Source organism: Dermacentor silvarum, chromosome 4, assembly GCF_013339745.2.
Source record: "Dermacentor silvarum isolate Dsil-2018 chromosome 4, BIME_Dsil_1.4, whole genome shotgun sequence".
NCBI classification, from domain to species: Eukaryota; Metazoa; Arthropoda; class Arachnida; order Ixodida; family Ixodidae; genus Dermacentor; species Dermacentor silvarum.
In genome coordinates, this window is record NC_051157.2 from 175,957,696 (window position 1) to 175,977,800 (window position 20,105).

General features: G+C 45.8%; 1 protein-coding gene across 3 annotated transcripts in view; it reads left to right on the forward strand.

Moving 5' to 3' along the window:
• The window catches only part of LOC119450780 (uncharacterized), a 177,998-nt gene that overhangs the window by 120,092 nt on the left and 37,801 nt on the right, over positions 1 to 20,105 (forward strand). Inside the window, exons 1-3 of one of the 3 annotated variants that reach the window (XM_037714283.2) lie at positions 1,504 to 1,688; positions 2,913 to 3,061; positions 7,933 to 8,134. In XM_037714283.2, the coding sequence (XP_037570211.1) occupies positions 2,924 to 3,061; positions 7,933 to 8,134 (340 nt within the window). In that variant the 5' untranslated portion in view covers positions 1,504 to 1,688; positions 2,913 to 2,923. Of the gene's footprint in view, positions 1 to 1,503; positions 1,689 to 2,349; positions 2,422 to 2,912; positions 3,062 to 7,932; positions 8,135 to 20,105 lie in introns of those variants that run through there. The other 2 variants (XM_049666224.1, XM_049666225.1) reach the window with 2 other exon arrangements.

A 20,105-nucleotide genomic window follows, 5' to 3' on the forward strand; every position in this document is an offset into this window, starting at 1 on the left:
GTGCATTCGATGCATCGCTTATTCTTCTCAGATCATCCTGTTTAAGATAAAAGGCCCGACCACATGGAGCACGGGACATGCGTCTCGCCTAAAGTTCCTATATCGAAAAAGTACCGCCATCTACTCTCTCCTCCGCCGTCTCCTCTCCTAAAACCCTTGTTTTTTCTTTACGTTTTGCTTGCGAAAGCAAGTCGACGGTGGCGCAACTCGAAAGCTCTCATTGAAGCTTTCAGGCCGGGCGCGCGCCTCCGACGGTGACGGCGACTGCGCAAGTGACTTTCGACATGGCTCTGAGACGGAAAAAAAAACAAAATATAAGGAAGTGAAAGCGCATACTGTCATCGTCCAATCGGAGATACAGGAGACAGAGAAGCGGCGTTGTTCAAGGATAGGATAGGAATAAACTTTATTTGTCCAGCGGTTAAGGCTGTTGGTGCCCGGGGCTAGGCTGCCAGGGGTCCATCGCCGGAGAAAAATCTTTCGAGATCCTCGGCAAAGAATGGCAATACTTTTCCGAAGGTATAGGGGCTTTAGTCTGGCCCCGCGTACGCTTCTGCTTACACGACTCCGAGTCCTTACAGGTGTGATGAAGGGAACGGCAACGATGCGTACACAGACTGCGCGCTTCATTGCACATAGCCTGGTACTGCTAGACAACTCTCAGCGGAAACGTTGGGTTTTTGAAGCGCTTGTTTCTAATTTTATTTTGCAACTTTTTTTCGATTTATTTATCAATGCTAGAGTTACTACACTGTCTTGAAACAGAACATTTGCAGAAAACCAGCGGTTACTCCCAGCATATGAGAAGAGAACTAAACCCAATTTGTTTTAGCACCCGTGTGGGAAGTTTTCTTGCTGACCATATGCCTTCGGTGCTCAGATTGCCACTTCCGTCGCATATGCTCGCATCTGGTATAGGAAAACGCGTGCAAGGAAGGCGCGTGTGATGAGTCCCGTGTAATCGCGCGTTAACTCAACTTGTTCCTGCCACCCATTTCGGTAAAAAAATTTTCGCATTCGCAGTTTACATCTGTCCTGCTCCCAAAAGCAGAATATATGGCTTGCTCTCCAAAGCGAAATAAAACCAGAAAGCCAGTGCCTTTCCAAAACGTTGGCGAAATTTCATGATAAGGCAGTACTTGACCCCGATTTGGACCCGCTTTGCTTCATCTGCCTGCAACTTTCGACACACTTGGCTTCTTGAGATCGTCATCTAACGTCACAAGCAAATTGATAGCGCCCCCACCCTTACGCGCTGGAAGCTTCATTGGTCGAGTAGGCAGTTATCAATCAAAGGAAATTACGAACTAGAAACAGGCGAGCAGAGAAACTTTGACGGTTCTCAGAGGAGGCCCCTCTCTTTGCACTAACCAGATAAGATACGGTTTGAAGCGCAGCCACCTAAAAGCCCGATAATACCATGGATTTCCTCTGGCGTCGCCTCTTCTGCGCAAAGCTCGTAGATTATAGGCGATCGCGGAGCTTCGAAGAACGTCATCTTGCTTGATTAGGTTGACGCTTCTAGTATACCGCCAGCAGAAGCTGGTAGAGCTATATTTCCGTGAAGCTCCCTCGAGGCAGCGTTTGCTTGTAATTCCCTGCTTCTTTGACGCTTCCACCCAAGCGCACACAAGTCCGGAACCTGACAGACGCGTGGAACTTATTGTTTACTGGTGGTTCATACGGAGGTAAGCCTTGAACACGTTATTAAATCAACGGAACGTAATTGAATCGACGCAAAGCAGGAGCAAATTGAAGTGCTATTAGTTTAGCAATGTTAAACTGATTGTTTTGTTTTTTATTTTACTAAATTTCGGGTAATGCGAAGTTGCGAAATGTAGGTGCTACATGTAGGCAGTAAATGTTGAGGCCGATGTTATAGTGAAAAAATCTTGTATCATAGTGCACGCGCGAAGCGAATAGTGGTTTACATTCACGAACCAGAGCCAGTGATTACGCTGTAATGTGCGATAAGTCAATATTGCAAAAGTTGGCCGCGGACGGTAAATAAAGCATCCTTAGCGACACGGAGATAACTATTTTAGTAGTTAGACGTCTGTGATTGTCGACGTCATTGCTTCAACTGGTCGGTCTAAAGGCTCTGTAGCCTTTGTCTATTTTCAGGAAGCGTACGGATTTCGAATTGGCAGATCTAATGAAACTTCAGCGAACTACTGAAAGTGATGCGTCAATGACGTAACGTTTCATATCAAGCCGGCAGGAAGTTTGGGCGGTATCTTGGTGGACTCCTTACGATGGTTTCTCGATAGTAAGACATGAAAGCCTAGCTTATCTAAATACAGCCGGCGGCTCGCTATGTGAGTGGCTGCGCCATATCTGCGGTTTCACGCAGCATACGGTCTTAGCACATGGGAGTGCGTGTTTTACTTTCCTGCGTACAATACCGCATCACATGACTAGGTAAGTTCGTTTTTTCTGGGGCTTTTGGGAGTGGGCCTGGTGAGGCGCTGGTTGTGCGCGACCCGTTTAGGGTTCTTTTCGAGCGAGGTAAAGCTTTTTGCTGAGTGTCTGCGAAAATTAGGGCTTTCTCTTTCACCTTTGCGACTACCCGTGTTTGACAGGGCGGTAGGGTGCTTCCTTTGTCAAGTCTTGCCTATTCTGTTATCGGCAGCGAGGTTTCGGTGATTGTCTGCTACGACGGTTCTCTTGTCGTTCCCCTTCGCCGGCACACTTGTTTGCCTCGCTCTTCCGGTGCTTGCTCCTTCGCCTTAACTTTTCTGCTATCGGCCGCGAGACTGCGGTGATTTTTCGAGTGCTTCGTCACGTCGTAAATTAAAGTAGTTTCTTCTCTTTGAGCCGCTGGTTCTTTGTCATGCTGGTCGCGGTTCGCGGACACCCCGACCGAAGGCGATGCATGCGCTTAAGCGCATAATTTTTGCTCTGTCGTGCAGTGCTCCAGGAAATGTCTCCCGGAAATATGAAGGCTCGTATCCATGATCGCGTCATCTACTCGCCATACCCCAACGTGGACATTCCCGAGTGCTCTTTCTACGCTCTGGCCAAAGAGAAACTGCTGGTCAATCCTGACAAACTATTGCTGGTGAGTCCACAGTAAACTATTTCAATATCGCATCACATGTAGGGCGTGCCTTCGAAATGGATCTCACGCATATGCGTACCAGCTTATACGCCTTTCAAACAACCACCTCGTTCCAGAAAGTGGTCAGTGAAAAAACTATCGTCCCACATTGGTTAAAAGAGCATAAATTTGTCTCTGGCGAAAGAACACCACCTTTATCATTCATGTTGTTTGGTGCAGAAAAAGTGAGACGTAGTAAATGCTGGAAAAACATTATACAGGGTGTTTCAGCTAACTTGGCCCAAGCATTAAAAATACAAACATAGGCGCTACGGGTGTCGCATCGGCGCAGTATTGTTCTGGGCCGTATGGATCACGTCATGACATTTTGCTAATCCGCCAACCTGGGTAATTAACAAAAATACTTAATAAACTTTTTAATTATTAACTAGTGGAAAAATCTTCAAGGATAAAGTTGCAGTGCTTGTTCAGGAATATCGGAATATTTCATCTGTGCTAGAATAAATGTCCTGTTTAATGTTCTTCCAACCTTTCTTTAAAGTGCGCGAAATTTTCAAAAAATACCACGGGACTGCCGGATAATGCGCCGTGCTTTTAGTGCCCACATATGTAGTTGAATGAATTAGCAAAGGCTGCTCCGCGCACAGAGGCCGATTGAACAGGCTGTCGGTGACTGCGATCGCGGTTTTTATCTCCGTCCTTGATCATACTGTCACCCTCTCCCCCTCCATTGTGTTTCTTCGATGGTCCGAAAACAAAAGAAAAAATACCGACGCTGCGTCAAATGCTACCTCCGGTCCTAATTGCATTGGCACGTTGCGGCCGCTTTGTCGTAGAATTTTTTTCTTAAAACGGTACGCCCTTTTGTTACTTAACGTCCATCGCAGTCACCGACAGCCTGTTCAATCGACCTCTGTGCGCGGAGCAGCCTTTGCTATTTCGTTCAACCTACATTTGAGGGTACTAAAAGCGCGTCGCGTTAGCCGGCAATCACGTGGTACTTGAAAAAACATTAAACAGGACAGTTACCTTAGCACAGATGAAATAATCAGATGTTTATGAACAAGCGCTTGAACTTTTGCATTGAGATGTTTCGCTAGAATTAATAATTAAAAAGTTAATAAGTAATATTTGATAATTACCCCGCTTAGCGGATTGGCAAAGATATCATGACGTGATTCGTACGGCTCAGAACAATGCTGCGCCAATACGACACACGTAGCGCCTATGTTTCTGTTTTTAATGCTCGGTCCAAATTAGCTGAGGCACCCTGTATATAAAAGAGGTTCCACAGAATGGATGCTTGGGCTCCTGTTTAAATTGCTGAAATAAATGACGCCAAAATTACAGATATAGATGAATACCGTGACTATATATTAAGCAAAAAAAACGACAAAAAGGTACGAGATGTCATGGCACTGGCAAGATCATTGTAATAGTAATAAAGATGCGGAAATTTTTTATGTTTCATAAGAACACACCCGAGTAAGAAAAAAATACGTTTTTCTTATATGAAAGGTAACAACTTGCAGTAAACAAATCCTTTTTTTTACAAATGTCAATAAATCAATGCATTTTAGATATGAAAAATACGGCGCAGAACATTACATCAAGTTAACAACAGAGCATGGAACTGCTGGTGAGTGGAACGCGATATCATTCAAAGATCCCCGACTGCTTTTCAAGCTTCCCGGCAACTGCAGCTTATGCAACCGTGATGTTTACCTGGAAACGCTTGCAGCGAACGCGACCTCTTGCCTGGGCCGATCCCGGAAACAGTGCACAGCCACGTCAAACAAAATACACAATTTTCAGGTTTCTGTAATTTTCACACTTTTAGTATTTTAGTCAGAGAAGCTTTAACATAAAAGACATGCGCTGTCGGTGTTTTGTTTCATGACATTTGTTTATGGGCTGCCACTCTCGAACTAGGGAGGAATAACTTTGTCAAGAATGTAAGACAAGGTATGAGCAACTTTAATGACAGAATGGTGTGGCAATATAACCCGCATGTACTGCGTGCCACATGACAAAGCGTGGCATCTACATGTGCCTAAATATATGCGGAAATTTTCGCTCACGGAGAACGACGCCGACACCAGATTTATTTTCTGCAACACGAGGCCCTTAACGCTTTAGCGGTAGTATACCTTTGAAGCTAGCAGGTGTTCACATCGGCTGTTAACTGCAAAGTGAAGGGGGTGTGAATATTGGCATGGAGCAGCCCTTGCCGGCACTAGCATCACCAGTAACGGAGTTCCAAAGCTAGAATCTGGTCTAACCAGTTTTCCCTATCTTTATCTATTGCATTCAAGAACGTGTAATACAGAAAGAATCAAGCGCTAGAAAACGACCCTGCTACTCAGTGGTCCCGTGGTCAATAGAGGTCATGTGAACTACACGAAGTAGGCTTTTACGCACTATTTCATTACCCGGTGCGAAGCGGCTCACGGCAGCATTGGGCCGAGGGTAGGCTTGCGGGCAGCGCGGATGAAGTAAGAGAAATATTTCGGCTAGGATAGCGGCGGTAACCTTGTGTGTTCCTGGTGTATTTCTACCTCCGTCATCATGCGTGGATCAAAAAGATGAGTGGGGAAGCTCACTTTCAGAACTTCGCATATCATCTATTGAACCTCTCGACGGTTCACAAAGTGCATTCAGGATACTACAAGGGTAGCCTAGATAAGCGGATGGTCATGTACGACGAAGGAAAAGTTTACGGTGTTCATAGCAGCGAGAATAAGGTACTACTACCTTAATGCATCAACCATGTCACAGATGAAACTCGTCGCTTCGTGTTAAGAGTCGAATACTACGAAGTTTGTAAAGTCAGCTCCACTAAGAATGAATAGCAACGAGATGTGCCTCGTTGTGTGAATAGAAAGCCTTTCTCCTAGGGACACGTCATAGAGGTCCTCTGTGAGCGGGCCGGTACTGCTCACGCCTGTACTTTGTTGCAAGAAGCACCAGTTTAAAGCTACGATCATGCATTGTTGCATGTCTTTAAGTCAGGTAGTGAATTGAACCTATATTCTCCATGTAAAAAGGTATGCGTAGGACCGTAGTAAAGCCTACATATCCGCCTTCTGAATAAAACATTCTTTGGGCTCAACCATCGCTAACGTAAGAGCACCCAGCGTCTCACTGTTCATGATATCTGCGCTCACGATTATCAAAGTTATTTACGCATATGCATGTTCATCGCTGAAATATTACAACTGTTTTTTTGGTTCGAAGTCACAGTCGATATCATCAGAGTAACTGCAATTTACACGTTCTGTCCGCACATTGTTTGGAGTTTCCTACAAGAGCATTGACTGATTATTATACAGCCCCATGAAACTCTTCTACGTGCGTACTTCGCTCTCGAGATGAAGAGCAAACAAATAAAACTTTCGTATGTCGTTTATACGCTTATGGCGAGCCACGCAACTTCATCAAATGATTTATGAAACAAGAACAAGAAATTCCCTTGCGGTGGGAATGAGTTCGCCTGGAGATTTCTGAAGAAACCTATTTCCGCATGAAGGAAGTGTGCCGCACACATGCAGCGCGATCGCGCAGCAGCGACGAGTCACACAGTGGGAACTTGCACAAAGCACGTTGTGCACCTAAAGAATGCGATAGAATAATTACAATTCCACAGAATTTTTAAGTACTTTGATTAGCTATAGGTTTTCCATTGGTCCCTGTTTAATCTAACGGTGTCTCGGCCAGCAGAAAGGTGAAATTGAGAAAAAAATCATCACTTCGATTCCTTAGATATACCTTATAGGTTCCAGACCTTCGTTATACTGTGTTAGCGCTAATAATTGATGACACATTGGGCATAGCCTGTCAAAAAGATTTTTCAGCGTTACCATGAGCGCAAAAAAGAAATTCAAGCTCTTTAATGCAGTTCCGTGACCCGCCGCGGTGGGTTAGCGGCTAAGGTGTTGCGCTGCTAAGCACAAGGTCGCAGGAATAAAATCGTAGCCGCGGCAGCCGGACTTCGATGGGGGCGAAGTGCAAGAACGCTTGCGTCTCGTGCATGGGGGCACGTTTATGATCCCCTGGTGGTCAAACTTAATCCAGACTACGGCGTGCCTCAGAATCAAATCGTGGTTTCGGCACGTAAAACCCCAGAAGACAATGCAATTTCCTGTAGTGTTCTGCTTCACGACTGCGTCAATACCATAGCCAGGTAGTAAGGACTAAGTTGCATAGTTTAGTTACTTACAGGCACGAGATACTATCTGTCTACGATTGTGGATTGTAGCAATCATCGCCAATGTTCGCCAGACTGTAAGCCATCCCATATTAGCGAGTGGCGTAATAACAGTGTCCATCAGCAAAGTCCCAGCTGAGAAACCCTTCAGCCGGCACAATATTTCAGCAATTAGTTAATTAGGATAACGAGGTGATGGCGATAACAGCTCAAGAACCTAATTACCCTGCAACATACTCTTGCGCGCAAGGCCTAGCGCGTTTTCCTTCACACTACCCATATACAGAAGAGTACGAATCGGAATGTAAGGACGATGTACCCCTGCTAACAGGAATGGCTTTAAAACCCCTGTACATACCAGCATGTATTCTCGTAAGTGTAAAAACCCTTTAGAATCGTTTTCGGCAATGGTACGCTGCCCTAAATACTATGGCATCGTCTGGAATCTCTGAGTTGCAACTCAAGGGGTGGATGTGGTGTCCTCCAAGATTTCGAATGACGGTTATCACTCTGAGGTGGCTCCTCTGGTGTTTTAGTTGTTGCCTTAGCACTTACCACTTCGAGCTACTAAATTGATCGAAGGATAAAAGAGTACTTCAGGACATTGAGAAGCACATACAATGTTACAATGCTGCAAATGAATGAATTTTATGACCATTTACAGGTTAGCGATGTCGTCAGCCTCACCCGAAGCGAAACGTTGGCTCACATGGAGCGTTATGCTGTTGGTTTCCGGAATAATGGCGTAGTTCCTGGAGACCGGGTCTGCATACACCTGGACAATGGAGTGGAAAACCTGATAGCCATCTATGGGTGCATCCTCGCTGGTGCAACCGTTGTCTTAGCCAAGCCTTCGCTTACGGAAAGTAAGTAGAGCTCAATTTTCTTTTTGCCTGTTTGCAATGGTGGTAGTGGATGCAGGGTGTGAGGTATTGCGTGGGTGGCCTAGAAAAAGCTATTTTACCTATAAAACAAGAGTTAACGAAAACGGTGTGCAGAGTTTACGATTCTGCAGATGTCCCTAACCGTAAAGCTTGCTTTTCAGCAAAGCAAATTGCCAAGCATTGGCAGTGAAACCGCTTCCTCTGTTGGCATAAGTGCGCAGTTATACGTTAGAAATGATAAAACAGGTAAACTAATGCCGGGTACGCCAAGGCAAACATAATGAATTGGTAGACGAGACAGCCGCTCATCTTGTTTGTAATTCCGTTAGTATCTGTCACTGCGCGTCGGACATCCACTTAGAAAGCCTGCTTCAAATAACCTGCAAAAAATGTTTGAGAGAAATAGAATGTGATAGCTACCGTGATTAAATATGTCACATGCGAAAGCTACGTGCTAGAGTACGAACTTATCACGTTTTATTTTCTTCTTTTGGGCAATTGTAAAATCTTGGTGCTTGACCTTGCGTACAAGTAGAGAAGTAAAAGTTCCCAATTTGTGTCAAACAAGTAAAAATAAAAGTGCACCTATGCCCTGCGAGAATCTGTTTAGACGAAAGTTCCTGTGATGTTGGCGATGAACGCTGCATTTCTTTTTGATGAACGGCCCTTTCCAAGCACAAACAGTCCCAGCTGACCTTTCAAGACATTCAAAGTAGCTCCCTTATATATATAAGAATGCCAATTCTACTACGTTCGCTTCTACTTATAATTTTCGTCACCATCCGTTCGCACTAACTGTGGTAAAAACAACTACATTCGCCACCATAACACTTTGGAACCGTTTTCCTGCTTCACTTAAAATACCACCTACATTTCAGCGTTTCAAAGCTTCGCTAAAAGATTTTCTGCTAACCTCTGATAATTTTACTTGATAAAAATTTATATTTTCAAGTAACGTAACTCATAAGTATCACCTGTTCTTTTGATTTTTGCAGTGTTCACACTGCCCCACATTTTTTTTCTTTGTTCGTTCTCGTTTTTTTCTTCTAACTTTAAATTAAAAATTCCATAATTTTCTTACGCTTAGGTTATTTCTGCTGTACTACATCGCATTAGAGCATTGTTATCAGAGTTTTATTTCTTTATTATCATTTGCTTTTCTTGCAACTAACATACTGTTATGCCTACCATTGTTATGCTGCCAACAATTGTACAATTCTGTTGTAGTTCCTCATCGAGGGCCCCTTTTCAGTATTAATTCTTTGGGTCCCTCGTCTGTATATTACATATATGTATCTGTTTTGCGTATTAGTAAGCTTCAAGTTCAAACTTCAACATGACCAATTTGGACACATTTATGCCGGAAGAAGCGTCACTCAACGTTAACTTGTAGCACTCCTACATCTAAATAATACTCATGACGAAGGAATGGCAATGAAGGAGTAATGAAGGTATGGTGAATATGGTGTACTAGGAGGACTTGACGATGACGACAATGCGATGGCAACGTTGGATGACGATAATGAAACGGCGACAACAGCATTACAACTGGGGATGAATGGCGTCTGAGTTAGGTCCCTGATCGACACGGAAGTGCAACTGTCTGTGATTGCTGCACTTTCAAAGACTCACAAAGAGCCTCTAGTCTGCCGTACCTTGCACCGTACGCGTCGCCGACGGTAGCACGTCTCCAGTCATCAGCATGTTCGCTTTGAGAGTCACCGTCGCTAGCCACCAAACTACCGTTCTCTTTATCGTTCTGGAGCGCTGTCGTCATGACCTGATTTTTGGTGGTGTCTTTCTTCCGACCCACTGTTTCCATATTGACTACTCAGGCCTTGTTCAGTTAGACTTGCTTTCCTGACACTCACTGTTTTCTGGTGCACCCCCTTCTTTATGTTCTTTTGACATTACCCGGTTACCATCTAATGCCGCTGTTTCAGTCATTTTCACCTTGCATCTGTCTGTACGTGACATGGACTATGTCATCTCTCCACTCGTCGACATCGCTTTGACGTACAGTGTCACGCTTCCTGGTACGGTCGTCACAATTATGGCTCACTCTATCTACCTTTCTGTCCTCATCTTTGGATTGTCTACGCGTGTACTTGCTCGTGATGTTGCAGTGGCCCTTTTGATACCTTCGGGCGAGTGTCAAATCCCCTCGCTCACTGCCGATGCTTGTCCATGTACCGAGGTAAAGCTGAGGTGCTCTCGTCCGTGTTCCTCGTCCTACCGCGCTAAAGACATGATCTCTGGCCATGCTACTAATACTTCGAATTGGGAGCTTCATTCCCTACTGATCACATATTTTTTATTTCGACGATCATCCTCTATTCCAGACAACCATCGTCACACATTGCATTAACACTGGTAATGTAAGTCCCGTCCATCAACCAACCTACCGCCTCTCTGTTGCCTAGCGGGACATCGTGCTGAGCGAAGTAATACAGATGCTACATAAAAGCATCGTCAAGCGTTAAGGTTATTCGTGGGCCTTCACAGTCGTCCTCGTAAATATAAAAAGGGCTCACATGGTGGACTTGCGTAGGCTACCACCATATAAACAAGGTTAGCGAAAAGGACATCTATATTCTGCCTCGCATCGATCATGCACCGATTACTTTTATGGTGCACTGTATTTTTCTTTTATTGACTTCCAGCCGGAATACTGGCAGACTCTTGTTGACGAGAAGAACCCGGAGAAGATTGCCTTTGGTACCTCGACGATGTAATCGAGTTTGCCCCAACGTTTGAAAGGCACCTTAGCGCCTGCGACTGTGCTTGCTATTTTTCGTTCCACCAACCTTCAGCTCAACTTGTCAAAATGCCACTTCGGTCGCCCTGAAATCACTGTAGTTGGAACACCTCGCTAACGCTCAGGGGATTCAACCTGAAGCGGGCAAATTTCGCGTTGTCCCTAACTTTCCAGAACTATGCTGGGTGCGAAGCTTTATTCGCTTGTGCTCGTACTAACGACGCTTTGTTAAAGACGACTGTCCGCACCGGCGCAGCGAAAGTTAATGTCCAGCGAAGCTGTTGAAAACCATCACTAGAACTGCTCAGGGGGGTATGCATTGCTTTATTGCTTTAGAGACATGGTAGTAATGGGATTATTGCTACTTTGAGCAGCATGCCGACGCTGATCGTATTGCTGTTTATTTTCCATTTGCCACTCGTATTCACGCTGCTGCTCGGGAGTCCTAACTACGCGCTGCCTACCCATAGCGGTGCTGCTACAACAATGAAATCAGTTGCTAGGCTGGTTTTATATTTGAGAGCATAAAAACGTCACTACTCCTCCCCCCTCCCCCTCGAAAGCCTACGACGCCGCGATAGCTTGTGCAACAGTAATCTTTACCGATAAACATTTGCGGAGAGCGCTACGTGCTTCGCATTGTTATCAGGCCCGCCTTATCATCAATGATGTGGCTTGGATGCTTGTTTTGTGCTTCATCTTTATTGAAACGGATGTTGTGCTGTATGTTGTATGCGTGATACCAAAGAATGTATGCCCTTTTCAATTCAATCGCTGAAGCTTTTTTTTTAATCGCTGAAGGTGTATTTTTGCCGTGAAGTTGCGCTGCGAAGAACCCCGACCTAAAGTTCCTATATAAGAAAAGTACCACCATCCTTTGACAAATGCCGCTTCGCTCTCTCCTTTGTTATCCTGTATCTCCGATTGGACGATGATAGCGCGCGCTTTTCAATTATTTATATTTTCTTTTTTTCCGCCTCAGAGCCATGTTGAAAGTCCTCTGCGCAGCCGCAGTCGCCGGCGGCGGCGACGGCGCGCGCCCGGCCTGAAAGCTTCAACGTGGACTTTCTAGGTGCGCCACCGTCGACTTGGCTTTCGCAAGCAAAAAGTAAAGAAAAAGCAAGCGCTTTAGGAGAGGAGGCGGCGGAGGAAGGAGTAGATGGCGGTACTTTTCTTATATAGGGACTTTACCCCGACCAACTAGAGGTTAGCAGGTTCACTGAAAAATTTTCCTCACGTTGCTCGGCCTCTCACTGACCTTTTGAGAAAGGATGCGCCTTTTCATACGCAAGCAGATGTTTCGCTCACGTTCATTGAAGTCCTTAAAAACAGCCCCATTTCGGCCCCATTCCACTATTCTGTGCCCACCGAGGTCTGTACAGATGTTCGTGGATTCGGCGTCGGCGCTCTTTTTGCTCTGATCCTGAGTGATTGAGAGTGCGAGCTCACTTGCGCTAGTGGCCTTCTCTCGCCCCAACGCAATTACTTGATTAGCGAATGAGGACGTTTCGCCACGAGTCTCGGTAGTCGCAAAATTTGGTCTGTGCCTGCTTGGTTGCCCATTTCATGTAATAACTGATCACTACGCAATATGCTGGTTGTAGTTGATGAATGAACTGGACTTGTTTGGGCCTTAAGACCGCAAGAGTACACGTTCACCGTCGTGGGTAAATGCGAACGTGTAAGCCAGGGCGCTCACTGCTTGTCTCGCCATCCAGTGGATCTCCCAGAAGTCACAGATGCCGACTCCAGCACCTGCGTATTGTCTACCTTTCACTTCTCCCGCGTTGTAGAAGTGTCCCCATCCTGTTCTACGTTCCATCATGGGTTGTATACGCTCTGTAGAACCCTGATTGTCCCTTTGACCTGTTTGCTCTGCTCGATCGAACCCTATACCGAGGTAATTTGCATCTTGATGGCACCGCGCTTCTTTTAGTCGTTCTTGTGCACAATAGGTCCACTATCCTCCAGCGACTTTACGACACGCCTACCACTGGGCACCTAGGCGTTACCCGCCCCTACGACCGAGTCCAACTGTGCATCTTCTGGTCCGGCCTTCAGCGTTATGGGCGCCGATACGCTAGCTCTTGCGACCTGTGCCAGCGCTTAAAGCTTCCGTTCATGCCTCCCGGCCACCAGGCATCTTCTTCCTATTCACATTCCTACCCAACCTTTGTTTCGTGTGGGACTCAATCTGTTTGGCCCTTTTTCTACTTCAAGTGGCGGCACCAAACAGGTGTCCGCTGCGGCCGATTACACCACCTCCTTAGCAATTACAGGAGCCCTGCCCATCTGCTTTACCATGGACGTCGCGGCTTTTCATCTGCACAATATTCTATTGCACCACTGCACTCATCGTGTGATCCCCAACAATCGCGGACGCTACTTGTCGAAAGTCATCGAAGACATCTATCGTTACTGCTCTACTGCCCACCAAGTCACCACTGCTTACCACCACTAAGAAAAGGCCTTACCGAACTCTTCAAAAGAATGCTGATCGACATACTTGCTGTGTACGGCGCCGTAGACCACCGGTAATAGGATGTCGTTAGCCTGTATATTACTTTTTGCATATAACCCACCCGCCATGACATCGCTGGTTACACTACGTTTTACTTACTGTTTGGCCATGATCCTGTTTTTCCTCTGACGCCGCACGACAGTTGACGAGCGCTCATGCTCAAGAAACAATTTATCTGGCTGCTTAGACTCGCCAGATAGCACGCGTTCGACTCGCAGTTTTCCAGGCTTACCCAAAGTCCCACTACGACAGGCACCACTGGGACGTAGTTTCCGTCTGGTTGCCTCGTGCTCCTGTGGTAAACTTCTCGTCTTGTTAGCCTACCACAAACATATCTGTCGCGTTATCCAGGTCCCTACAGGACCCAACGGCAACTTTCCGATGACACGCATGAGATTTCTGCGGCCGACTATGGTGCATCGTCGGTTCAACGAAAAGCGGACGCTATTCACGTTGCTCGTTTGAAACCCTACGCGCCCGCCTCCAGTGCCCCACCGTAGCTGTCTCACGGACGTATTTCCATTGCCAGCGGGGTATTCGCAACTCAGATGAACTGCAGGGGGCGCTGTGATAACTGGCCGCGTCTGGCTACACTGTGCAACATGGCGGTTATACGGAGGTCCCCGCGTCGCCGAAACCACTGTGTTTGATGTGCAGTACACTGTAGTTTGATTATTTTCGTGCGGTGTGATGCCGGTTTGCGCTGTTTTGTGGAAGGAAAGCGTCTAGCTTACGCCGACCAAATCATTTTAGCTGATCCAAGAGAGGCACAGTGGGTAATGAGGCTGAAGTGGTCGCACGGTGTGTGCAAACATCTGGCGTGACAGCGGACCCGCACGAGATTCTGATGAAAATCCCCGATGTATTCTTGAACCCATTGGTCGTGGAACCGAGGTATACTCGTGCATTGTTTGACGGTCGGAAATGTACAAGCACGTTTCTGCTGCTTTGATTCACTGTTAAGACGCGGATAGATAGTCCGGTGTTTCGAGCGTGCGAGACAGCGGCCGGCGAAGTTGGATACGTCACGCTAGCCTCGCCAGGATTGCCGAAATCTTACAACCTGCTCAGTTTGCAACGTTTAACATGGCCCGCAGCAGCACACGGACTTGCTCGATCAGCTGTTGCCGCTGTACATGCGGATAAATGCGCAGCCGGCGCGCACTTTCTCACTGTTGTTTTCGTTCGGCGAAGGCGCAAACTATGCACGCTCTTTTCTGTCCAGAGAGCAAGCGAAACTAAAATCAAGCTTTGCACCTTATCGCGAGCATGCACTACGAATCTGTGGCGAACCTTTCCCGCTACATTTGCGTTCCTGTTATCTATTTTACGTTAGAGATTTGCGCGACGTGACTGCTGCTTCATTTAGCTGTAGTTATTGCAGTAGTTGGCGCATTGTTTCTCTCGTAGAGAACAAAACGATAAATAAGAAACCCGAAAGATCTGCTTACTACAATAAAAAACACATTTGCACACCATGTACAGGTATGGCTTGTGCTGAGCTAGTGGCCTGACCATGACTGATTATTACTCCCCGCTGTCTACGAACATGTCGCTTATGCCTGCTGTGTAAACTAATGAAATAAAACAAATGTTTCTGTGTAAATTAATGTTAACTAAGCTAATGCATTATGAATCTAATTAATTTTCTCTGTTATTGTATAATTTACGTATCCTGCACTTTAAGTGGCCAAAACTGTTCGCCTCTGAACTGCCAATTTTTCCTTCAGACACTGATAAGAGATACAATTGCTTTCATAATTACGCATTTTCAAATGAGCGCCTACTAATTTGCACTAGTTACACGGGTAGCGTTCCAGGTCGCAAGGAAGGCGTACCGCTATGCCGCCCCATAGTTATAGCACGCTGGTGCGTACATGTTGTGCTTAAATAGAACGATTTACCGACGTTACTCGGGAGTTCCTGAAACTCCGATGTACCGATTTTCGCTGATGTACCATACTCGGTAGTTCCACGTTGTGCGCTGCATGTATCCGATGTAGCAGCTATAATCAAGGAAAGCTTGAGTACCGCGGCGACATTTGCATCATAAACTGCATAACCACACAGGCTATCACATGAAACTGCATGTTGCAGCACGCATACGCTGAACGTTATCACGATGGCAGTAACAACCTCAACGCAAACTTTCTGAAGTTTGCTGAAGCGCTTTACTGCAAACATAGTACAAGCAACAGGATCGCGTTCTCTTCACACAAACAAACCGACCCTCGCCTAGAAAAAAATGAGAACTTTCTCGAGCAAGATGCTGAGAACACAATTGCCGTTGTCGCAGCTTATATGATAAGATTCGCAAAGCTTGAGTACCGCGGCGACATTTGCATCATAAACTGCATAACCACACAGGCTATCACATGAAACTGCATGTTGCAGCACGCATACGCTGAACGTTATCACGATGGCAGTAACAACCTCAACGCAAACTTTCTGAAGTTTGCTGAAGCGCTTTACTGCAAACATAGTACAAGCAACAGGATCGCGTTCTCTTCACACAAACAAACCGACCCTCGCCTAGAAAAAAATGAGAACTTTCTCGAGCAAGATGCTGAGAACACAATTGCCGTTGTCGCAGCTTATATGATAAGATTCGCAATCCATGTGGCTCTTCGGCGCCGCAAAACTGCAGAACGCAGCATAATTCCACGGCCGTGCGGAGTTTCGTAGATCATATGGTGACTCCATCATACTAGAAGCGCACCCGATCGCAATGCGAAGGTACGGTGGCTAGCCACCGTAGCGAAGGCTACGGACCGAGCGTCTGCTCCGACGCTTGGACCTCCGTACGCTGTTTCCGGCGCTCGCCGCTATATGTCGCATGAATTGCTGGAGTCGCGAATAGTCGCGTGTACGAAGCCGATTAACGAACTAAAACGAGCAGGACGAACTTCGGTGTCATCAGCTAGCGGCTGCCGGGGCCATGTGTTTAGTTTAAATTGAACCTTCTGTGTTGGTCGTGTTGTTTCCACTTGTGTAAGCTTAGCACCTGGTTCGGGCTCGTAGATATATTTTTCAGATACATTATCAAATCTACTGTGATGTCATCTTTCCTCACCGCTTTTGTCACTGCATACATATTCTTTTTTTTCATCTTACAACTTATCTCTTGCGCAAGATGCATAAAGCAATTAAATCAGGGTGCCCCATTATTTCACCGTAACACATTAGGCACGGTAACTCAAAATGTATCGAGTAAGTAGACTGTGTAATTAAGATTCCAGCTACTTTTCCTTCATTCATAAAGGACAGAAATCATTTCCTGAAAGACATCTTGGACGTGAATGCTCCCGAAGGTAGCATTCTGGTGGCACTTGATGTCACGTCCATGTACGCAAATATGTCGCACAACGCAGTCTTCCGCTGTCATAAAGGCATACGGGGAATGTTATTTCGATAAACCATATGACGGTGAAACTGTTGATATTATCATGCAGGTCATCCTTGAAGAAATCTATTTTCAGTTCAACGTTTCACACTACGTTTAAGTTGACGGAACTTCTATTGGCTAAGCCCCAAATATGTGACACGTTTACGTGTTAAACTTTCTCGGGTGACCGAGTTTCGTCTTCTAGGGAACCTTATTGCTCAGTGCAGGACGCGCCTGCATGTATCGGAAGCTTCTCAAATGTTATCGATTATTCTATCCGCTGTCTGTTGTCCTCTAACTTTGGTTATTGTGATTGCATGCATGCGCGGCGCGAATTGTGTAGTACTTTCTGGAAGACACGCGTGCATCAGCGATTACTCTAGAACGATGACTCATGCATAAGAGCCGACGCGCTTGGCCTGCTGATCAGATTTCGACGTTCGCCGACTGTGTTCGCCGCTATCGTTGTGCTTGGAGTGTCACTTGTTTTGCGGGCACAAATTCGCCGAATAAAAGTTAGCTTCGTCATTCACAGTTTTGCTACTGTGTTCTTGACCGTCACTACCACGTGACAATATATTTACGGGCTTTTACGAAGAATTTTCTTTACAACGCACCTTTAAAGGCATCCTATTACAAGCGATTCATAGACGAGTTCCCATGATTTGGTCACGTGGTGAGGGAAGTTTATGAAGTTTCATTAAAAACTACAATGGTGCTCATCCGTCCATTGCTTTTTCGCAATATTACTCGTTAACTATAAATTTCCTTGACGTTAACGGTCATGGCCTTCCAAAAAGATGGCTAACCGCAAAGATTTTCCGTAAACCGAGCAGCAGGCACCAAATCTTAAGCTTTCTGAGCAGTCATGTCCGGCATTGTAAGACGCCAATACCTACAGCAAGACAGATCTAATTAATTGAATGTGCTCAAACCATGATGACTTCCGTTCAAAGGGCCAATAACCAACGTATACTCTCCGTCAATGGAAATATACACCGCAAATAGTTGACGACGCCGTAAAACGGGCTGACAAACTAAACCAACTTGGCCTTAACGCCAGTCCCTCAGCTCCGAGCATATTTCTGACGACTCTCGTCTTGGCTGACCCTGCGTCCGCACCAAATGTATTAGCCGTATTGACACTACACCACAGCATCCTAACACAAAGCGAACGAGTAAAAATATTTTTTCCCGAACCACTGAGGGTTGTGCACCGACGGTCAAGAAACTTCAGAATAGCGTTTGCCTGAGCTAGTTGCTTGCACATAGCAGAAATGGTTTCCAGCAGAACGTACTGACAACTGATTCGAAGGTCAAGAAACTTTCGCGGCATTATTTCATCTTCATAGCTCGATGTGTGCACAGAAAACGGTGGTATGCCTTCTGGTAAACCGCGATCTAAGGTGTGTGCGCATATGGTAGCTACGCAATTTGTCACCAGCTCAACTGGTCTTTAGTTGAAAATTAAGAGAAATATTAACTGGTGCGAGTTCCATTACAGTAGACATGCTTGAATGCCGTAACTGTAACATGCAATATACTGGCCAAGCAGAAATGCTGTATGAAACTACGGCCGCGATTTTGTAGCGATGCCTTATGACTTATTCTACACTAGTCATCCACTGCTCACGGCCGGCCGGTCCCGTTGATAACGCGAGCGGACCGTCCCTCTGACCACTGAGAATGCGCGATAAGCGCGAAAAGGCATTATTACCGGAAAGGCATCGCTACAACAAAATACCCGCCTACGTTTAACTCGTAAGTCTCGCGCTATAGCACTTCCCAAACTGCCCCAATCAAAGCGTGTCAAGATGTCAGGTCACTCCTGTGACAGTCAGAGCAACGATGCTCTAATCCGGTTTTCATTCGCACCATGAGCGGGAAATTCGCGAACCTTTTCCGATCTGTAAATTCAACACTGTAATGTCGGGCACAAACGAGAACACAGGCACACTCTATGACGAGCAGTACCCAACCTCAATTTATTGCGCGCTTCCTTGGGACCTGGTAACTTATTCTGTAACGATCCACTTCGGCGATAGTAACGCCTCGGCGATAATATCTCCGTCAGGCGCGCGCTGATTGGCTGGTTGCAAAAAATTTGACGACGTCGCTCTCAACCAGCCAATCAGCTCATCCAATTTCGCTAAAACAGCCAATCAGTCTGCGCCGTTGGCGGAGGCGTCGCAAAGGCGATAGTATTGCCGAAGTGGATCGTTTCAGAAAACGTCCCCTTAAGACCGTTATAGCTAAATTACGTGCCGTTTACTGATTATTCATGCAACAAATTGCGCCTGCTTTTGTATTTGTATCATATTGAATGGCTTCGTTTACAAGTGCCTGTTTTGCCACATGCGCTTAGCGTCGACTTTTCTAAGCAACACAAGCGTAGGTGCGTACTTGCTATGGAATATCTGCTTAGCATGCGTAAAGGCTCACATAGCGATGAGTGTTGCAAGTTATGCTTGCCATTATTTCGCAAGTGGGGCAAGCTTGCAATTTGTATATCATCGGCATTCATAACCGTATGTTTTTCTTTTTTTTTCTGAGCGTGAAAGAAGCCCGCGAAAACAGGCAATGTGCTTCCAGCTGCCAGTGGCGCGGCAATCTTGCGTGTATTCGCAGGCTTCTGTCACGCGCCGAAAAATACTTTTACGTAGCACTTATTGAGCAACAGCAAGCTGTATCAGGAGTTTTTCATGTTTTTCTACAATTGTTTTCATTGACACTTTTCACCGAATTATATTTGCGAAGTTGATTATATTAAGACGAATTAGATAATTAGGCGGAATGCAAATATCTGAGTATCTGCGACGGCCTACAAAATCACCTTGGTTCGGTCCAGCTACGTGGCATTTCTATATTTTTAAATCTTGGTGCACGATAGTTGCGACACTCTGTTTGCGTGCGTGTATATATATATATATATATATATATATATATATATATATATTGTTACGAGGAGAAAGGATGCTTGCCAATATATGTAAGTATGCTTTATTTCCACAAAAAGTAAATACAGCCTTGCGGGGGTAAAGTGAGGAAAAAAGCTGCTCGTGGCAGCTTGACCAGCCCTTGTATATATTGAACAGCAGCTTGTATATATATATATATATATATATAAACGGGCAGAAGACAGGCATACATGAGGCCCATGCGCCCGACTGTCGGCGATCGTCGTCTTCATCCGTCCTGTCATCATCGTTCGCTACTTGCATCGCCTCGTAGCATGACCCCCGGTGGCGAAGGCGCTGTCCCGGCGCTTGGTAGGTTCGATTGATATCGC